Raw genomic sequence first — 18,512 nt, forward strand, 5'->3', positions numbered from 1 at the left:
CCTTGCCTTCCCCCTTTCCTGTCAGCCTACTTTCATATAAGGGACACTAGAGCCCACAAAAGAGCCCTGGAGGGGAGAAAAATAAATAAATAAATGAGTTTATTATTTCTGTCAGAGCTGCAGTGTGAAACACAGGATCTACATCTGCAGTTTTCTTTGCTTGGATTTTCTTTTTAAATAAAGTTCACTCGTGCATATTGGTTTACATCTTCTGACTGCATTACCTGAATACAAAAAGTTTCACGTTAAAAAAAACGACGTACCAGAACATAGATATATTTATATGTGTAGCAAAATAATCAGCTGATCTGAATTATTTTTTTTCATTATGTTTTGGCCAGTAATAAGACAAAATGAAATATCTGGGTTCATTAGAACCTCTAGGTTCTCAATTCCTGAGTGTCGCTGCAAACATCATCAGAGAGTCGTACGCAAATGCTACGCGTTCCCAAACGCGCAGTCACAATACTGAGGAACAGACTGTAATGGAGAAGTTCACAACTGAAGTAGAACCGGACCTCACATTAATTGGTTAGAGTTCTCTGATGACAGTTTAAAGAGCTCATGAGCTCCAAAATAAATACTTCCTGTCTGTTTTGGGACAGACAGGAACTGCCACCTTTGATTCAGGTACATGGCATTTAGGTGAATGTCAAAAACAACATCTGTGACTTTAAACAATTTCACAGCAGAAACAAACTAAAAGATGCAATAGCTGTTCCTGAATTAACTTGTGGATTGAACTGGTGGCAAACCACAGGACACAAACCACACACCAACACTTCTGTTGGTGTGTGGTTTGTCTCCAGAGGTTCTGTCTCTGGAGGTTTGTGTTTTAATTTAAGAGTTTTTGAAGCTTTTCTGTGGTAACATATCTGCTTGTACAAATAAGAGGAACAAATATTTGCTAATGCCCCGGTATTACTGTATGACTCACTAAAACAGTAAAGACAGGAATTATTTGTAATTTGATATTGAGAGACGGAGCAAAATAAAAAAAAAAAGTCTGCAGCGATTCCACAGAAAACCCTTCCCACTTCCAGAGAAACTCAGGTACCAATGAAACAATCGTGAGTCTGTGCTTCAACACTTTCACTCTGCACTTATTGTTCAAACGTTGATCTCTACAGATGATAACTAAAACTGTTTGCTTTTACATTCCCCAATAATCCTTGCAGGCTATAATTTATTACAAACTCCATACCCCATAAATTCAAATGTCATGTTACAGCCACAAACTACAATATATTTCATTGTTTTTTAAAATTAATTTACCAAAATGAATAGTAACTGACAGTTTTCACAAATTTCAACATGTGAAAAGTGTCTGCATCTGTGTCAGACAATGAATAAAATTCAGTTCAACCACTTAAATCTGCTTTGTGCAAAATGTTTTTGTTTGTTTTTTAAGACTTGCATATTCAAGACAGAAGATTTCTCTTTTCTAAATAGCTCACGCTCAGGCAGACTGGACATTATGGGAGCACCAATTTTCAAGAGAAGCTCTGGACTGTGAACAGTTCTTATACACTGAATGGAGGTAAATGCACAAATGCAACTCTAACTTTTCAGATTTTCTTTTTGTACAAACTTTTGAAAACCGTTTTAATTCACTTCATAATTATGCATTACTTTGTTGGTCTATCAAATAAAATTTCAATAAAATACTTTGAACTTTGTGGCTAGAAGGTGATAAAACATGAGAAAGGGGAACACATTGTTTTGCAAGGCAGTTTGGGACTAAAATGTTTTTCTTCGGTTACAAAGGACGGTTGTTCTCACTTGGATCGCTGTTGTAATCGTTAGAATATTTGCAGGCAATATAAAGGCACGAATCTTCCGACAGAGCTGAAGAGGAAAACACAGGCGTCATTAATTTGGCAAGCAGTCACAGAACCTGCAAAACCGAAAGCAGCCGGCGCTGATGGCTTTTAAAGGTTGCACATCATTTTACTTAGGAATGTTATGGGAATATACCTGAATAGAAGTGCACACCACACTTTTAAGATTTGTATTTGTAAAATCCTTCAACCTCGCAATGAGGCTCTTCTTTGTGTTGGTCTGTCACATAAAATTTTTATAAAGTACGCGGATGTTTGTGGTTTCTACAGTCTTGAACCAACTATGAGCTGCTATTATTTTTGCATGACGAGACATTCCTCATCTAGTACGTGTCTAAACCCTGAATTATAAACCCAACAGAGTTGAAAGGGAAGTAGAAACAGAAACAGAAGAAAATTTGAGGCAAAAGCTAAACACAGCAGGAGCTTAGCGCTTTTCTGTTACCTGATCTTGGTTTGAGTCCAAACACTGTCAACGTGGTGCTGAAATCAGCGTTGCACAAACCCTCCTAAGGACAAAGACGTCTGTTAGACTCAGAATAGATAAGCTTTAGGTGGGATGTGTGCACACCAGACAATCAGACCCACCTCACATTCTTCGTTACCGCTGGAATTTTTACGAGCGCTCTGACACTTGTACTGTCAGGAAAAGCAAAACATTTTTATGATTACCTGTTTATTTATTTGTATTTGACATGCACAGGAGGAGACATGTAATATGTTTTATTGCAGTAACATCATTTCCCACAATAGAAAATTATGACCTTTAATATGCGTACATTTATCTGGTAAAGTAAAAAAAAAATCCCACAACTATTTGTCTTAGAACAATGTTTTTAGATCATCCGATCTTTTCTTTTAATCTCCTTTCCTCACTCTTGTTTTCTATAGACTGACAAGGTTGACTTTGTTTCTGGTTAAATATTTCTGTGTTGATTTGGACATATGCTTTGGATCACTGTGCAGCAGAAACACTTAAAAGGGCCATTTTTATATTTCTAGGAAATAAAACAAGAACACAGGGAAATAAAAGACATTAGAGAGGAAGAAATCAAGAAAAAAGTAGAAAGAAATTGGAATGGAAGTGTTAAAGAAGAAAATGAAAGAAGGAATGAAAACAGCAGAGGAATAAATAAAGAGAAAGAACAAAGGACAAAAGAGACAAGAAATAAGGTCACGATGAAAAAAAGAAATTAAGAAAATAAATAAAGGAAGAAATGAAAGAAGGAAAGGTGTAAAGGAAGAATGGAGGACAGGAAAAAACAGGTGGAGGGTCACAAAGATGTAACTTTTAGACAATCAGAGGGAATAAAAACTGTAAATACAAATACTTTTTCCAACTCCGATTTGCAGAAAACCTAAAACTCTCCAGATAGCAGTTTTAAAATAAATACTGAATATTCAAGCTAAAGGTTGGATTTTTCTAAAATTGTCAATGTAATGTTGTGCTACTGTCATAAAAAAATAATCTAATATAAGGCTTCTTCGACATCTTTGCATGCTTTTGTTACTAGATGGGAAGAGATGGTGTACCTGCCACATGACAACATACTGTTGAAAAGATGCAGGTTAACAAGCTGATTACAGTGACTGAAATCCCACGACCATGACAAAATACTAGAAAGATTCTTCCAGCCTTGAACAGAAAGGTGTACATAACAGGATGCTGTCACATGGCCACACCTTCAGGTAGTCCTTCCTCAGGTACTTGTTCCGCCTGCGGTCTTCGTTCTGGTTGAGGACAGGAGGAACTTCGGGCCAATTTGGATTGCAGTCTGACTGTTCTGATTTCAAGCTCCCATCAAAGGAGCAGGAGGACGAAGGCTGAAACGCACAAAGTTAACATTCAAACGACTCCCGTCGTCAGACCACAACAGACAGAAGTGCATGAATTTTGGTATAATTGTGCATAAAATCTCTCTGTACCTGCCCACTCAGCACTGAAGCGCCGCTACTTCCTTCATCCAGAGAGGCACTGAAAGAAACAGTACGAATAACATTAAACAAAAACCTTTTCACTCATCCAACAGAAAAGAAAACTGTGAGGATTTGAGTTTTCTGTGTGTTTATTTTGGTTTCGGTTTCACCGTGTTGTCCTGTCTACCCCTTGATTGGTTACACCTGCTCCTTGTCTCCCCTGATTGTCTCCCTGTGTATTTAAACCCACCTGTGTCTTTTGTTCCCCTGTCAGGTCCTCATCTATGCTACGTTGAGTCTGTCGTCAGTGTGTTTTTGCACCAGTTGCTACCAGTGTGAGCTCCTAGCCTCTGCTCATCTGTACTGCCTGGATTGTTGTGTTTTCATCATCATTAAATGAACATTTCTTCACTTCAACCTGGGTCCACAGCATCTTCCTCACCACCTCCACAACCACAAATCCTGACAAAAACATTGTGTGTCATTTGTCTGATTTTAGTGTCGCAGGAGGCGTAACGGATTAACCTGATCAAGGCTTTGAGAGGAAATTAAAACATCCATATTGTGCAGATGAGTTGTGTGATTAGCCTTGAATCAAATTTGAGACAATTTCAGCTTGTGTTAGCTCAATGCTGCATTTATTTTGTCTTGTAATATTTATTTTGATCTGTTTTTAATTGGATAAAATCAGCGGTTTCCCTTTAAGATGAGTAAACTTAATTAAGTGGATTTGTGGCTTTTCTGGTCGACTGTGACTCGTACCTTCGAGCAGCCTGAGGTGGGGGCCTCGGTTTGCTGCTGGAGCTCCCAGAGTGACTCAGAAACCTGCAAAGAAAAACAAGTAAACTGGTAAAACAGGCACGCTCTTATGAAACGATGCAAATCCGGTAAATCATTGGCAATGACACAATACTTTTCCATATGGCTTAAAATACACACTGCCGGATATTCACTGAAAACTTGAGCAACATGGGACAGCACCTAAAGAGTGAAAGTGATAATGCCCCCCTTGTATAATGTTTCTTTTAACAATGGCACTGATTCAGTTCACAGCAATTCAGGTACAACAGCTGCGAGGAGACACTCCTCGGCAAGAGTGACATTCAAACCGCTGTGAAATATTAAGAGGGAAAACCTGCGTACCTGTGCGCCCTGCCGGTCACCCTCCGCCGGTGGATTAGACTCTCTGCTCTGCAAATTAAGGACCGTCGTCTAAGACATCAAACAAGCCATAGCAGAAGGAAGAGAGAAGTAGAGAAACATCAGAAGTAGGAAGAGAGAGATTACATTTGAGGAGACAAACGAAGAAGATAGAAATGATGCGGCAATGTTTGGGAAAACGAGGGGAAATATCGGCCAGAATTATCAGCAACAGAATAACACCAAAACACTTTGGCTTGATGCAAGCACACGTTGATGGATTTTTTTAAAAGTCCTTTCTTGTGATAGACCAATAGAAATAAATACATTTCTTTGCAGTGAAACAGATGTGAAATATCGTTTTGAATATTCTTAGACGGTACCGCTGCAAACATCTGAACACTGAGATTTATGCTCATGTTGTTTTTGCAAAATAACAGAAGTTCAGTCAGATTGGCTCGTCTGTACACACAAATGCTCAAGTCACACAATTATACTTTTCACCTGTTTTTCTGTGAGCATGCTTAGAGATTTCTCCTCTGCCATGTGTGTCGTCATGGCGACTCCCACCCACCTGTTCTGCTGTTCCTGCTGCAGAAGCTGCACAGCGATCTTCCTCAGATCCAGCACTTCTTTCAGCTCATCATCCTCTTCCTCAGCTAGCTGGTCCTTATCAGAACTGTGAGGAGATGAGGTTTGAGTTTACAAACTTTAAAAACACACAATCCTGGCCTGAATTATTATTAAATGAACTCATTCTGTGTTTATCCATCTAATGTGTGATTTTATAAGACAGGAGGACTTTCTCGCTGCAGGCTGCATTTGTTAATATCGGCAATAGGTGGGGTTGTGTTTACATGAAGGAAGCCAAACCGCCACATTAAATTAAACGGGCAGCTGCAGAAGCTGGAGCACGCAACCAGACAATCAAATGAGAAGACACTTTCATGGCCGCTTGATTTTTTTTGTTACTAAATAACTGACGTAAGTGGAATTGTAAGCATTAATCTGGGTTTTATTCAAGTTTATTTGAGTAACAGCTTGTGTGTCTGAAACTACTGCAGGATATATAAACATCAAGAGAGAGAGCAAGAATAAACATGATTAAAAAAAACAATGCATAGCTACAATTTCCTGGTTCTGTTTAATCTCATTACTCCAACCCTGGCGCAGCAGACGCCAGGCCAAAACATGAAGAGAGCAAAGGTTGTCTTGCTTTAATATTTAAACAAATGAAAATGCAATAAAAATCCCTCCCTCCTCCTTTTTGTTGTCAATTGTTCTCATTCGATTGCACAAGCATTTCAGTTTCTACATGTCGCTTTTGACGCAGTGTGGATTCATCTTGAGCAACTAAGTTTGCTTTTAAATGCTGAAAAATAAAAAAAATATTGCTTCTGTCCACTACGTTGAAATCAGATTATCTAAACAAAACGTCCAAAAATAGCACCGGCAAACTACTGCCGTTAATTCAATCTGCAAATCAAACTGTTAGTGACACAAAGGAACTCTCTCTGATCCAACAAGGTAAAATAGAAAACCATTTTCCCAGCCAAACTGGAGGCAAAAACTTCCCTTTTGCATCAGTCGACTGTTCAGAGAAGACATTTGTGGTGACACTAGTTTGCATTAGTGTATAAGACAGAAGTAGAGTTGAAACTTGATATTTACATGCAGTGTAAAAAAAAGATTCCACCCAACAGAACTGGTGTAACTGAGTCAGAGCAAACCTGAAGAGGTGTTTCTTACAAACACCTCTTCAGGTTTGTTCACTAATTTTCTAGATGAGATCATGGATTTGTGATGGTCACTCCTAAGCAGTGGCTTTGGCCTCCATAAACCACTTTGCAGCTAACATGGCTATATTTTTGGAATTATTGTCAATTTGAAAGACCCATCTTTGCTTGAGCTATGAATTTCTGGCTGATGCCTTGAGATGCACAGATATAAACACCTCACGACACTGACAGAGGCAGAAAACACCGAACTAAACCCCTTTTTAAAGAGCTTACAGGATCTGGCTGTGTATGGTTTATCTCAGTTTGAATCCAACTGTTCTGTGAATGCCTCTGAGGTTTGATAGACTCTTGAGATTGCAATGATTATACGGTTGTCAAAATAAAATCTTTAACACCTTTTTACTAGATTTAAAATGCATGTGAATACAAGAGTAATTATCCGGCTCCAGACTGGTTTTCTTATCTGGTGTGTTGAGAATTACCTGTCCACTCAAACTGTAAACACAAGGTCTCTGAAACAAAATACGCTCTATTATTCCTTACGGTTATGAAAGGCAGACGTGTCACAAACTCTCTCTGACTTCTGGAGGATGCGTCTGCGTGCAGCGAAGGGGAACGTGAGATAGTGAAGAGAGAAACAGGGAGGAACCGTTTGGCTCTGTCCAGATGACCACCAACCGGGAAGCACGCCCAGCAAGTTTGAACCTCTTGTTAAAAATGCCGCTTGGTGTTTTTATTCACACAAGGACGGTTTTTGGATTACGTCCAACTAGGTTCTCAAAAAGAGAAACTGCCTAACAATCAAATCCTTCAACGCCCTTGTCGAGACCATGGAGGCCCTCCTCAGGCGAATTCTTTTGAAAACCTTCGCCAAAGCTAATTCAGAGAGAGATGTTTTGATAAGGTTCATACGTTATTAGCTAAATAAAACGTAAACATTTGTTCTCCAACATTCTCCAGCCATTGGTGTGACTAATAGTTTAATTACTGATTCTTTTAGCGTCTAGATCCAATATAATCACTGAATTTAGAGTTAAAGTGTTAATATTGTAGTTTCCTCTCATTCCTTGTACAGTTTAGGCTCCTTCACAAAGAAACTGTTCACTTTGCAGATTGTCTCCTCTATGTTTTCATGCTAAGAGCTTATTATACAATATTTTCAATATGTATTCCAGCTAACGGTGTTGTAGTACTCAAGACCGGTCTTGGTCTCGAGACCATTTTTGATGGTCTCGGACTCGACCGCATTTGGTCTCGGTCTCGTCTCGGTCGCCGAGGACTCTGGATTTTATTTCAAGACCAGTCAAGACAGCAGCTGTGGAAATAGCATTAAACTTACAACATACTGTCCAGTTTCACTACATGCAAAACGCACCGATTAAAATCCAAGTAGTTTTGCAAACAACATGATTTCTGTAAAATTAACAATAACGGGCTGCTCAACCGTTGATCACTGATGATACATAATTAGAAGCATTTTCTGCCAAATGTAATGGGTTTGTCCTGGATCTGAACCCTTAGGAGAGGTCGTGCTGTAATGTGCAGAAAGCGGTTTCACATTTTCTTCTTCTTACTTTAACTTAAAAGGCCCTTACACATTACTGGAGCTGAAGTACCTCCGTCGTATGCACGAACGCAAACATCCCAACGCATCCCAACTCGGGGCAGCACGCTGATTCAAAGTTTAAGTTCAAGGTCCAACAATTTATTTCTGTTTTTAATATCGTTTTCTGAACGCCAGCCAACACATTGTTTAATTTTCCTGCTTTCTGCCATGGAATACTTTGCAGACACAACAAATAACGGTGAGTTAGTTTGTTTAAAATGTGTGTCTTTTGGATACTTTAAAACCAACCAATTTATGGAAATGAATTTCCTAATGAAGTCTGCATGTGCTTCTGTTTTGACCAGTGATGCAGGATTGCTAGGAATAGGTACCAAGAGATAAAGCAGACTCAAAAACTGGATGCATGGATGCAATGGTCGGATCACGCTCCAGTGTTTTACTGGCACACCTTCAGCTTTGCTCTATAAGCATTTGGCCGTGTGTTGCTTAGATTCAACATGCAGCGGCTATTCAGAGTTTCAATCTTTTCCCCAACATCTTGTAGATCTTGGAATAACAGAAGAGCATGATTCGTCTCGTTTAGTAAGGCTTTAAGCTGTTTTGACATTTTGATGTCATATGAGTAAAAATTATGTTTATTCCTTTCTAATCTGCTGCTTCCTTTCATCAAGTTGGGCTTAATAACTTCCCTGCAGTCCTTTGCTTGTTTCAACTCCTGTAGTCCTCTGTTCATATTGTTTACATGGACAAAGCTTTCTGATTTTCATCAAAACAGGAAAGAACGGAATCAAACTCCAGATTTAGAGACACATATATGAGTCACTAATGTTTACAGCATGTCGAAACAACAGCTGCACAGCATCTGTACATGCTGGGTTTTTCCTAGTAATAGTGCTACAATTCATAGTGCTTTGCTAAATCAGTGAACTTTTTCACTGTTATGTAATAATCACAAACTTTCAAGAATTTTATTGGGATTCTGTGAAGCAGACCAACAGGGAGTTGTTTGGTGGTTTTAGATATTATGAGAAGAGTACTAAAAATGAGAAGTTTATTTTATCTAAATTTCTGAGGCTAAATAAAGAATAAAATCCAACACTGCTGCAGTTCATCTGTGTATAACTTAATCGCAGTATGAATACAGCTGATTTGTTTAGGTTTTAGAGGTTTGTTGGAAAATATTAGGAACATGGATACCAAAACCAAGGCTGGACAGAGCAGAAGCTGAAAACCTGATAAATACTCCAACAGCTGTAGGTAGAGTGTTAAAAGATTAGATCAAAGTCTAAGCATATACTGCAGCAATACTTTACACACAAATGCTGAATTTCAAGTATGACCAAGCATGAACTAATTTGCATTGAAAAATATGGAAAAATGTGGAAAGGTTTGGTAGACATGTCCCAAAAATTCTTGCATGTGTAACTGAAATGAGTTGTGACTCAGAATAACTTTAAAAAAATTCAGGCCACACCTATTTTCATTTTTTCTTTTAAAGAACTCTTTTAAACCATGTATTTTCTTTCTTCCCATCGCGTTATGTGAAGTTTGAATGAGTAATAAAGATAAAAAAAGAACAGATGTTGTGCCGTCCTGTAAGCCTGCATCCACAGTGAGTCGTTGACGTTTTAGCCCATTTGTTGTTTCCAGAGAGCATCGGCAGTTTTCACGTAAAAGCGGCGTGTGCTCGTTTGCACGTGCTTTGCTGAATAAGAGAGTTGGTTTCAAACTCACCCGGACTCCTCCTTCCAGCTGTCTTTATCTTTACATTGTTGGGACATGTTTAAAACTTTCTCCAGCTCCTGAAACGCACCCAAAGCAACATTGCATGAGGATCCGGACAGCAAAACTTCTCGATTTTCTTTTGTTAATATCTTGAAGAAAACACAAACAGATGTAGGTACCTTTATACATGACACATGGCTGCTTTGCTGCCCATCTTTCTCTAACAGAGCAGGATTCTCGTCGGGGTTGGGCTCTATAAAGTCATACAGATCCTGATCTGATAGAGGGAGGAAGCATCCGCGTTCATCACACAACTGTCACATTTCAGGCACTTCATTCTATAACCCCCATGTGTCTCTGTTATTGCTGTCAAAGGGAATGTGTGATACTTATTTTGGGTAACCTTTGCAAGAGTCCATTTTGGAGAGCAGGGACAGAGCGTCGGCGCGGGCCGTCTCTGAGACCTGTGAGTGGAGGCTGACGGTGTCGTCGTCTGAGGGCTGCGGACGACATTTGAAAACAAAAACAGCCTTATTAGAAATTACTTTTATAGGCTGGTGATGCAATACAGAACATGCGCTAGCGAGGTTGTGATACAACGTAAAGATTCCTTTTACTGGCTGTTAAGACAAGGTTATTTGTCTTAACCTTCATCAATCATCAATTAAACAGACATCTGTGGTATGCTGCCTTTGACATGTCGCAGTTCCTTCGCTCCGAGGCACAAACCGAAATATTACCAACAGGTGAATTAGGGTATACATGTGGTTTGATTCCCTCCACAGTCTCTCCTGTCAGCTCTTAAATTATTTCAGTAAATATCCCTATGCCGTTTCTCCACTCAGCGTTGTAGTCATATACAGTGGAAACCTGAGGTTTGCTGACACGACATACAAAAACACATATGTATTTTTTTTTTCACACTAACTGATGTGAAATCAATAAACTTTTCCAGTTTTACTTCAATTACGATTACCAACATTTTTTCTATTTGCTAAATCCCAGAATAATGAGAGAGAGAATTTGTAAGGCAATTTTTATTACTTTCTTCAAAGTCAAAATACAAACACACTTCATTAGTATTTGGCACCACTGGCCTTTAACTGTATGATTTGGATATTTTCCCCATAAGCTTCTCATAATAGTTGGCAGGAATTTTGCCCCATTCCTCCTGACAGAACTGGTTTCGGCCATGTTGGTAGGCCGCCTTGCTCGAGTCGCGCATGACTTTTCAGCTTTGCACATAAATTTTCATTAGGATTGAGGTCATGGCTTTGTGATGTCTGCTCCATAACATTGACTTTGTAACTCTTGAGCCATTTTGTAACCAGTTTGGCTGTTTGCTTTGGGTTGTTGTCCATTTGGAAACATATTTGCACCCAAGCCTCTTCTTCCTGTCTGTCCAGAAATGACGGTCTTTGTCCCTGTGTGCATTTTCAAACATGACTCTGGCTTTTTTATGTTTGTTTTGAAGTAATGGCTCCTTCCTGGCTGAAGGAATGGACTTGTTTCACTGAGGATAATCATACATTCTTACCATCTTCAGCCAGTATCTTCTTTAGCTTTTGTTTTTGAGTTGATATGCTCATTTCAGAGCAAAGAATGTTCCTCTCTGGGATCCCTTAGAGTGTATTTAAATTTTTGATTTTAAAGAAAGTAATAAAATGATTGCCTTTTCATTATTGTAATCCTTTGTAATCCTAAATGACCAAAAACAGGAAACATTTTTATCTGATTTCATGTCAGACAGTGTCAAAAAACGCTGATGTCTTTTCATATAATGTATGTAAACTTTTGATTTTAACAGTACATGTTGTGCGATTGAAGTTTGACGTTTGTATTATTTCCTTTTTAACCCTCTGGCGATTCACCGCCTTCCATTTTTTGCTTCAATATTTCTGTGCCTGCTGGTTTTGCTTTTGCAAGTTCAAAGCTAGATTGACAACTTAAAGATACCAATGTTTTTCTCTTCAGCTCTTGTGTTATTTCAGCTGCCACACCCCAGGAGTTTTTTAATTTATTATTATAACCACGGAAATAACAAACCAAGTGAGAACAACAATCCTTTGACATCACAGTAAAACATTGTAGTCTTAAAGTGCCTTGCAAAGTATGTATTACACTTTTCCCACATTTTGTCATGTTCCAGAGTTCAATGTATTTTATCGGGATTTTATGTGACAGGTTAACAAAGTTGTGCATTATTAAGTTAAAGGACAATGAGAAATGCTTTTCAAGATTTCCTACAAGAAGGAAAATCGGTATGTGAATTTATTTTTGGTTCTTAAAAAACAAAATAGAAAGAAACCAAAGGCTGTTTGAGACTCCTACACACTGGAACACATCTGTGACCACATCGATGTGTTTGAACTCTGACCTCTGTTGTTGACAGCCTCTTGTCACCATTGTCACTACCAATTCCAGAGTCGGGCCCATGATTCTTACTGGGATAAAAATCTTCCATGCTGGAAATATACAAAACAGATTGAAAATGTTAAAATGAATGAACTATTAATTAGGTTTGGATACATATAATATAACATAATGATGAATCTGTTGTTGCCTGTCAGTGAGGGGCTGTGGAAGACATCGTTTGCTGAGCGTCGGGAGGTCCAGGGTGTCTGGCTTCTTGTCCGTTCTACAAGCCTGGATGTTCAAGTACTTGAAGATATGCACTTTGCCCTTAAGGCAAATCTGAAATGCATAAAATCCAAAACTGAACTCAGCTCACTGTCAATTACCACTGCAGAGAGAATGATCTCCTCTCAACCACTAGAGGGGGCACTCGTGTCAGGTTCATTTCATTCTCGTTTTATGTTTACATGTAAACATAAGTACGTCTTACTTTGTGCATGAGCACGACGCTGGAGTGAAATAACACACCTGTGCAGGAGGAGACTGCATAGGATTGTTGTCCAGGATGATGTACTCCAGCTGCCTGAGTTTCCTGAAAGCGGGAGGAATCTCTGTGATCTTATTGCAGGAGAAGTCAAGTCGGATGAGAGGCAGATCTGCCAGCTCTGAAAAGGAAAAAATGAAACCCTGACACAAACAGCAGAATCTGCGGAGGTGACAGAAATGTAGGGAACCCGTTTTTCAACATTTCACCAAGTTCTAGAGTCCTTACACTGGCTCTTGTAGCTTAAAATCCGGTTGTTTATAAATCACTGAAACACCAAAACATCTGGAAGGTTGTCATAGCAACCTTCCAGACCTCTCAGATCTTCTGGTTCTGGTTCTGCTCTGCATCACCGGAACCAAAACCAAACATAGAGAAGCAGCATTCAGCTTCTATGCTCCACAAATCTGGAACAAATTTCCAGAAAACTGAAAAACAGCCGAAAAACTGAGTTCCTTTAAACCTAGACTAACCTAGCCTCTGTAGAGTTGAACGTTGTGGTTAGTTTAACTGTCTTCATGTTCAAAGGAAACAAAAATCACCCAAAAATTGCCCAAATAAATTCTGACTAAATATGAACCCCAGTGGATTTAACCCTCTTTAGAGAACATTTTCTAACTTTCTCCAACCTAATAAAGCTCATTTCTCTTTTCTAAAGTATTTAGGAGCCAACTTTGCTTTTACCATGATGCATCATGGGAAATTACTGAAGCCACACAGGCGTTTTAAAAGCATTTCACAACCTAATAATGCGTAGGCTGTAAAATCCTTCATTCTCAAAAATCTTTATGTCTCACCAAATGAAGATATTTCAACACTGACAATGTCTCAGGTTGCATCACCAAAGTAAACAAGTGGAAAAGGTTGATGCAGGTCTTAAAAGGCAACAGATGCATCTGTTGCGCTCGATCTTAATGGGTTTTTATATAATAGTCTGCTTACGGCTGAGTCAGCATTGACTGAAAATACTTCTTTCAATCAAAATTTATATTGATTAATAAAAAAAGAGAATAAAAGGAATACAGATTTTTTTTAAAAAAACAAAGGAAATGCAAGAAAAACAAACACAATGGAGCTGGTAGAAGAAGGCTTGCCTGCTGAATGTAGCTGGTGTTTAAAAAAGTCGATAGGCTCCCTACTGAGCAAATCGATTACCCGGGAGGGTGGCTACAGTCCTGTTGACCTTAAACCTCTGGATAATATGTGGAACTGCAGTAACAGTGTTTTCAAACCGCATAGATTTAGTCCCATAGCCTCTGCCTTTAAAATGCTTGTCTACAAATTTATTTCTAATCTGCTGAGACTTTCAACATGTTGCAGGAAGCTGGAATCAACTTTCCGTATCATCGCTGTACTTACTGATGGTGACCAGATCCTGTTAAATATGCATATTTTCAATAATATTCATATTTTAACTGTGTGGAAACAACAGTGGCTTGTACATTCTTGTTACACCTGATTTAACAGTAAGAAGTTGAAATGAATTAATGAAAAATAAAACTTGACTTCATGTAATGTAAGGCCTAGTGTAGAAAATCAGGGAATATTTAAAGTATTAAAATCAAGGTGATAGACTTTTTTATGACTGACCTCATTGACATACATGAAAAGAGAATGAATTTGTGTTTTCTCATGAATGAATATGGAATCCAGTTAAACTATTTCCACACTCCAGTAACAGTTTAGTTCATACTGGTCCTGGTTCTAAGGAAAGTGTGAGGAGGATTTTTTTTAAGGAGTCCCGGGGATTGAGGTCCCAAAACCGTTTGATCTCGTTTGATTTTATGAAGTTCTTTTCACGGTGGTTTATATTTTATGACAGTTTTGATTGCTTCTGACAGCTTCTCATGAGCGAACCTGTTGGGAGTGAGAATGTGTTGAAATAACTAAACTGGCTTCCAACTAAACTCTGTCAGAAAGTAGATTTATTGTTCACTCAATCAGATTCTCATTCATCCGTAAAATGTAAAATTAATTTAACAAGTTGCGTTCTTCTTGGCGAAATTTATGACTTGTGTCACACAAATAAAAATTTTAATTGGTGACAAAACTATTAATCAAGTTTAGAAATCGAAAGCCGATTGCAAAAGAGAACAGACAATAGACATGACAGGAAACACAAAACAAATGCTTCCAGCCAAGTGTTTTTTGGCTCTTAGAGGTCAGCCGCGCTTGCCAAAATCCACAACACGGCGCTCTGACTACGCACCCATAACTCTGTGAGAGCTGCACGGTGAGATACAAACAGAGCATCTCAAAGTGATCACTGACCCTCGGGCAGCATGTGAAGACAGTTCTTCCTGATGTTGAGTTCACGTAAGGCTTGGAGCCTCCCCACCTGCGCCGGCAGGACCTGGATCTCGTTGCAACTCACGTCCTGGAAGTGGAGGGAAAATGTGGGAAAGCAGAAATACTCTTATCTGTCAACGTGCATCACATCATCGGGTCAAATGCACCGATGCCTAGGCAACGCTCACCAGCTCCATCAACTCTTTGGCCTTGCCAATCTCTTCAGGGATGGATACCAGCTTGTTGTTGCTCACAAGCAGGACTTTGAGGGGGAGATTGAACAGGTATTTTGGTAGAACCGACAGGAGATTTCGGCTGTGGAGGAAGATAAAACATTGACCTACATATCAAAACTGAGCATAGAGGTACTGGGAATTGAGTTTCAGTACAAAAAGAGGAATTGTCTCCTGTTCGTGTGAGCTTGTTTCTGAGCAAAAAAGCAGAACAAGCACCTCTACGTACACATAAAGCTGCAAAACATTAGCTCTTACTTTGACTGAATGCAATAATAGAAACTCATGGCTCACCTGATGTCAAGATAAGTCAGCATCTGCAGATTGATAATGGCTTCAGGGATGGATTTGATGCAGTTGTGGTAGAGGTTGAGTGATTCGAGTGGGGCAAAGAGACAGACCTCTGGGGGGATCTCTGCCAGATGATTCTTGGATAGATCTACAGACAGAAACAGAAAAAGTGTTTACTTCCAACATGCAGAGGTAGGATACCCGTAAAAGCCCTTTTACGGTCCAGGCAACATCCCAGTGTTTGATTTAAACCCAAGAGGCCACGAGCTAGAAAGACAGATCAATACATCTCTGTGACAGACCAGCGGCTAACATGTCTCCTTCATCGAACAATGGTCTAAAATTACAGAGGAGTCTGAAGCTTTGACTGTCTGAGTGCTGCTATGGCTGCAATATGTCAGCGCATCTATCATTGACCGGGGAGACTCACAGTAACAGCCTTAGACTTGAGCTGAGCTCAAGTCTTTCTCTTTGCTGGAAAGCAGCAGATCTATTGTGTACTGTCGAGTTGATAATTTGTGGTAAAGTTAAAGTTGATTGCTGATATTAATTTATTTTTGCTCACTCTCACAAGCATTAAAGAAAGAACCTCCTGCAATCTGCAGTAGGTTTTGCTTATTTAAAAAGATAAAAATCATCAATTTGAGTCAGCAGATCTGCAGCTGATAAGGAAACAAGCTCCCTCCATGACAGCTAAATTAGAGAATATGTGTTGTGGGAAGCTGTGCATGAGAGAAAAGACTGTTGTTAGTCAGCTGATTTTGCAATTCCAGATTGCTTTGCATAAGATTATATAAGCTAATCCTCTTCATATGCTGACTGAACCTTATCATAATAACAAAGTAACTGTTAAAGCCACTGAATTTTCTTTTAGGCAACACAAGCAGAGAAAAACAAATGAAACGGAATTTTAACAACAAGCTAACAATGTCAACTGAAGAGACATTTACTAAATGTGCTTATGTGCAAACGAGGGCATTGAATAGAGAGGCGTAAAAGGAGGCAAAGGCACTGCTATGAACTGTTAGCTTGCACCTCAAACATTAATTTTTTTTTTCAAACACTTTTCTCTTGGAGTTTTAAAAATTATCACAAGCCTAGATGGTTTAAAGAATTGAATTTAAACCCAAAAAACTTTAAAATTATAACATAACATTTCAAAATTAACTCACCGCATTAGCAATATTTTAAGCTGAACAGGCAATATATTTACAGATGGCATTGTTACAACTGTAATAATCAATGTATGGTATCATTTTAGCAACAGTACGACAGAGGCTCTTCAGTTTTAATTAAAGGCAACTGTAACATACAGTTTAGTTTTGTTTCTTTGTATAAACAATCTAATGTGGTATTTCACTAATGGCCATGATGACCAATGAATATTTAATAATGTTAAAAGATTCTGCTTATATTTTCATAACATGTCGAAACTCTTGCTGAAATATAAATATAAATATAAATTAAACTACATGAGAGCCTTTTAATAACCGGTTTAATATAAGTTTTTATGATGAAAAGTGCTGACTTACATCATCACTTGCATCTACTGGATCTAGATCTGTATGTATTTTCACATCATTTGTCTAAGAAAGTATTTCAGATGCTTGCTAATTTATCACAGGATGAGGCACATTGGAAACTGCTGAATGAGGTCAGGATGGGAGAGGCAGTTATAAATTGAAGCTAATATTTTAGCTTGTGTGCTAAATATTTCATAGCAAGAGGAAGATGCAAATGTAAAGCTGCACTTAGATCCAGTAATTTTACGACAGATGAGCTCCATGCTCTTCTTATTGAGCTATCTAGAATAGAATATAGAATAAATCATGTAAATACCACCAAATTAAATCCTAACATTTTTTTGCTGCCTGTGTCTCAAGGTCTCAAGGTTCCCAAATCACACACCTAAGATATTTCCATAAACAGTCTTGTAAAAACACAAATAACTTGTTTCCACTTAAAGCAGCATCCGTCCAAACAGGCTTCCTTCCATTCACCTTCCAATAAACATTGATTTAATGGGTAGAAGTGTGTGTTTGGGAGTGTGTGTGTTTGGGATTGTGTGTGTTTGGGGGGGGGGTGCGTGTAAGTGCACAAGTGCGTGAACAATCTTATTTTCTGAATTATCTCCGGTTGACAAGATAATTAGAAACCTCTTCAAAGAGCTGCGTGGCCTGAGTTAAACAGAGAGCTTTCAATTATTCTGTCCCACCACACAGAAGACCCCCATGCTTTCTACTGAAAGAGTAAAGACTGCAGCGCTTCCCTCATCTTAAAACCATTACATGTGGTTACCACTTTATTAAACAATCAGGCTGATCGCGTAAAAGCAACCGCTCTAGTTTGGTTCGCTTCACTTTTTAACAAGATTTGACAAATTTAGAAACCCTCAACGCTAATTAACAGCGAATATATTCACAGACCTCTCAGACCTGAACTCTAACTGCAATCAGTGGGCAGAAGGAAGAAGCGAGTGTTGACACAGTCAGTAGAGCAAAGACAAAATAAACGAAGAGGTTAAAGGAAACAGAAATTACCACAGGGAGGAACTCCTAATGGGAGGTCGTGGGGTACACTCGCTCTCCATTAAGAGTGGCCGTAGCCTCTCCCTGAGGCTCTGACTGGGATGATGTAACGCAGCTGTACACAGACTATCCACCTGCCCCACAACTGGGGATTCCTGCTTAGCACTGAAATCATGAGGGTTGATGGTAGCACAATACGGGAGGAGGGATTCAGGGGTCTTTTGTATACGCATTTCTGTCCCCTCCTTTTCCAGACTGTGCACCATCTGCAGGCCGCAGCGGGTCTTTAATCCACCTGCTGGTTTGCTCAGAGCTCCCACAGGACAAAGCCTATGAGACAGAG

At 39.1% G+C, this 18,512-nt stretch overlaps 1 protein-coding gene across 2 annotated transcripts in view; it reads right to left on the minus strand.

The window, feature by feature from the left end:
• lrch2 (leucine rich repeats and calponin homology domain containing 2) overlaps window positions 1–18,512 on the minus strand; it is a 42,914-nt gene that overhangs the window by 17,905 nt on the left and 6,497 nt on the right. For both annotated transcript variants that reach the window (XM_023342324.1, XM_023342325.1), the window contains exons 2-17: window positions 15,645–15,789; window positions 15,306–15,432; window positions 15,100–15,205; window positions 12,813–12,949; window positions 12,493–12,623; window positions 12,307–12,394; window positions 10,333–10,429; window positions 10,109–10,206; window positions 9,939–10,006; window positions 5,473–5,577; window positions 4,902–4,970; window positions 4,521–4,583; window positions 3,768–3,816; window positions 3,525–3,665; window positions 2,430–2,480; window positions 2,287–2,350 (exon numbers count right to left, since the gene is read on the minus strand). In XM_023342324.1, coding sequence (XP_023198092.1) covers window positions 2,287–2,350; window positions 2,430–2,480; window positions 3,525–3,665; window positions 3,768–3,816; window positions 4,521–4,583; window positions 4,902–4,970; window positions 5,473–5,577; window positions 9,939–10,006; window positions 10,109–10,206; window positions 10,333–10,429; window positions 12,307–12,394; window positions 12,493–12,623; window positions 12,813–12,949; window positions 15,100–15,205; window positions 15,306–15,432; window positions 15,645–15,789 — 1,539 coding nt within the window. The remainder of the gene's footprint in view (window positions 1–2,286; window positions 2,351–2,429; window positions 2,481–3,524; window positions 3,666–3,767; window positions 3,817–4,520; window positions 4,584–4,901; window positions 4,971–5,472; window positions 5,578–9,938; window positions 10,007–10,108; window positions 10,207–10,332; window positions 10,430–12,306; window positions 12,395–12,492; window positions 12,624–12,812; window positions 12,950–15,099; window positions 15,206–15,305; window positions 15,433–15,644; window positions 15,790–18,512) is intronic.

The sequence above is a fragment of the Xiphophorus maculatus genome, chromosome 11 (genome assembly GCF_002775205.1).
Source record: "Xiphophorus maculatus strain JP 163 A chromosome 11, X_maculatus-5.0-male, whole genome shotgun sequence".
In the NCBI taxonomy this organism is placed as follows: Eukaryota; Metazoa; Chordata; class Actinopteri; order Cyprinodontiformes; family Poeciliidae; genus Xiphophorus; species Xiphophorus maculatus.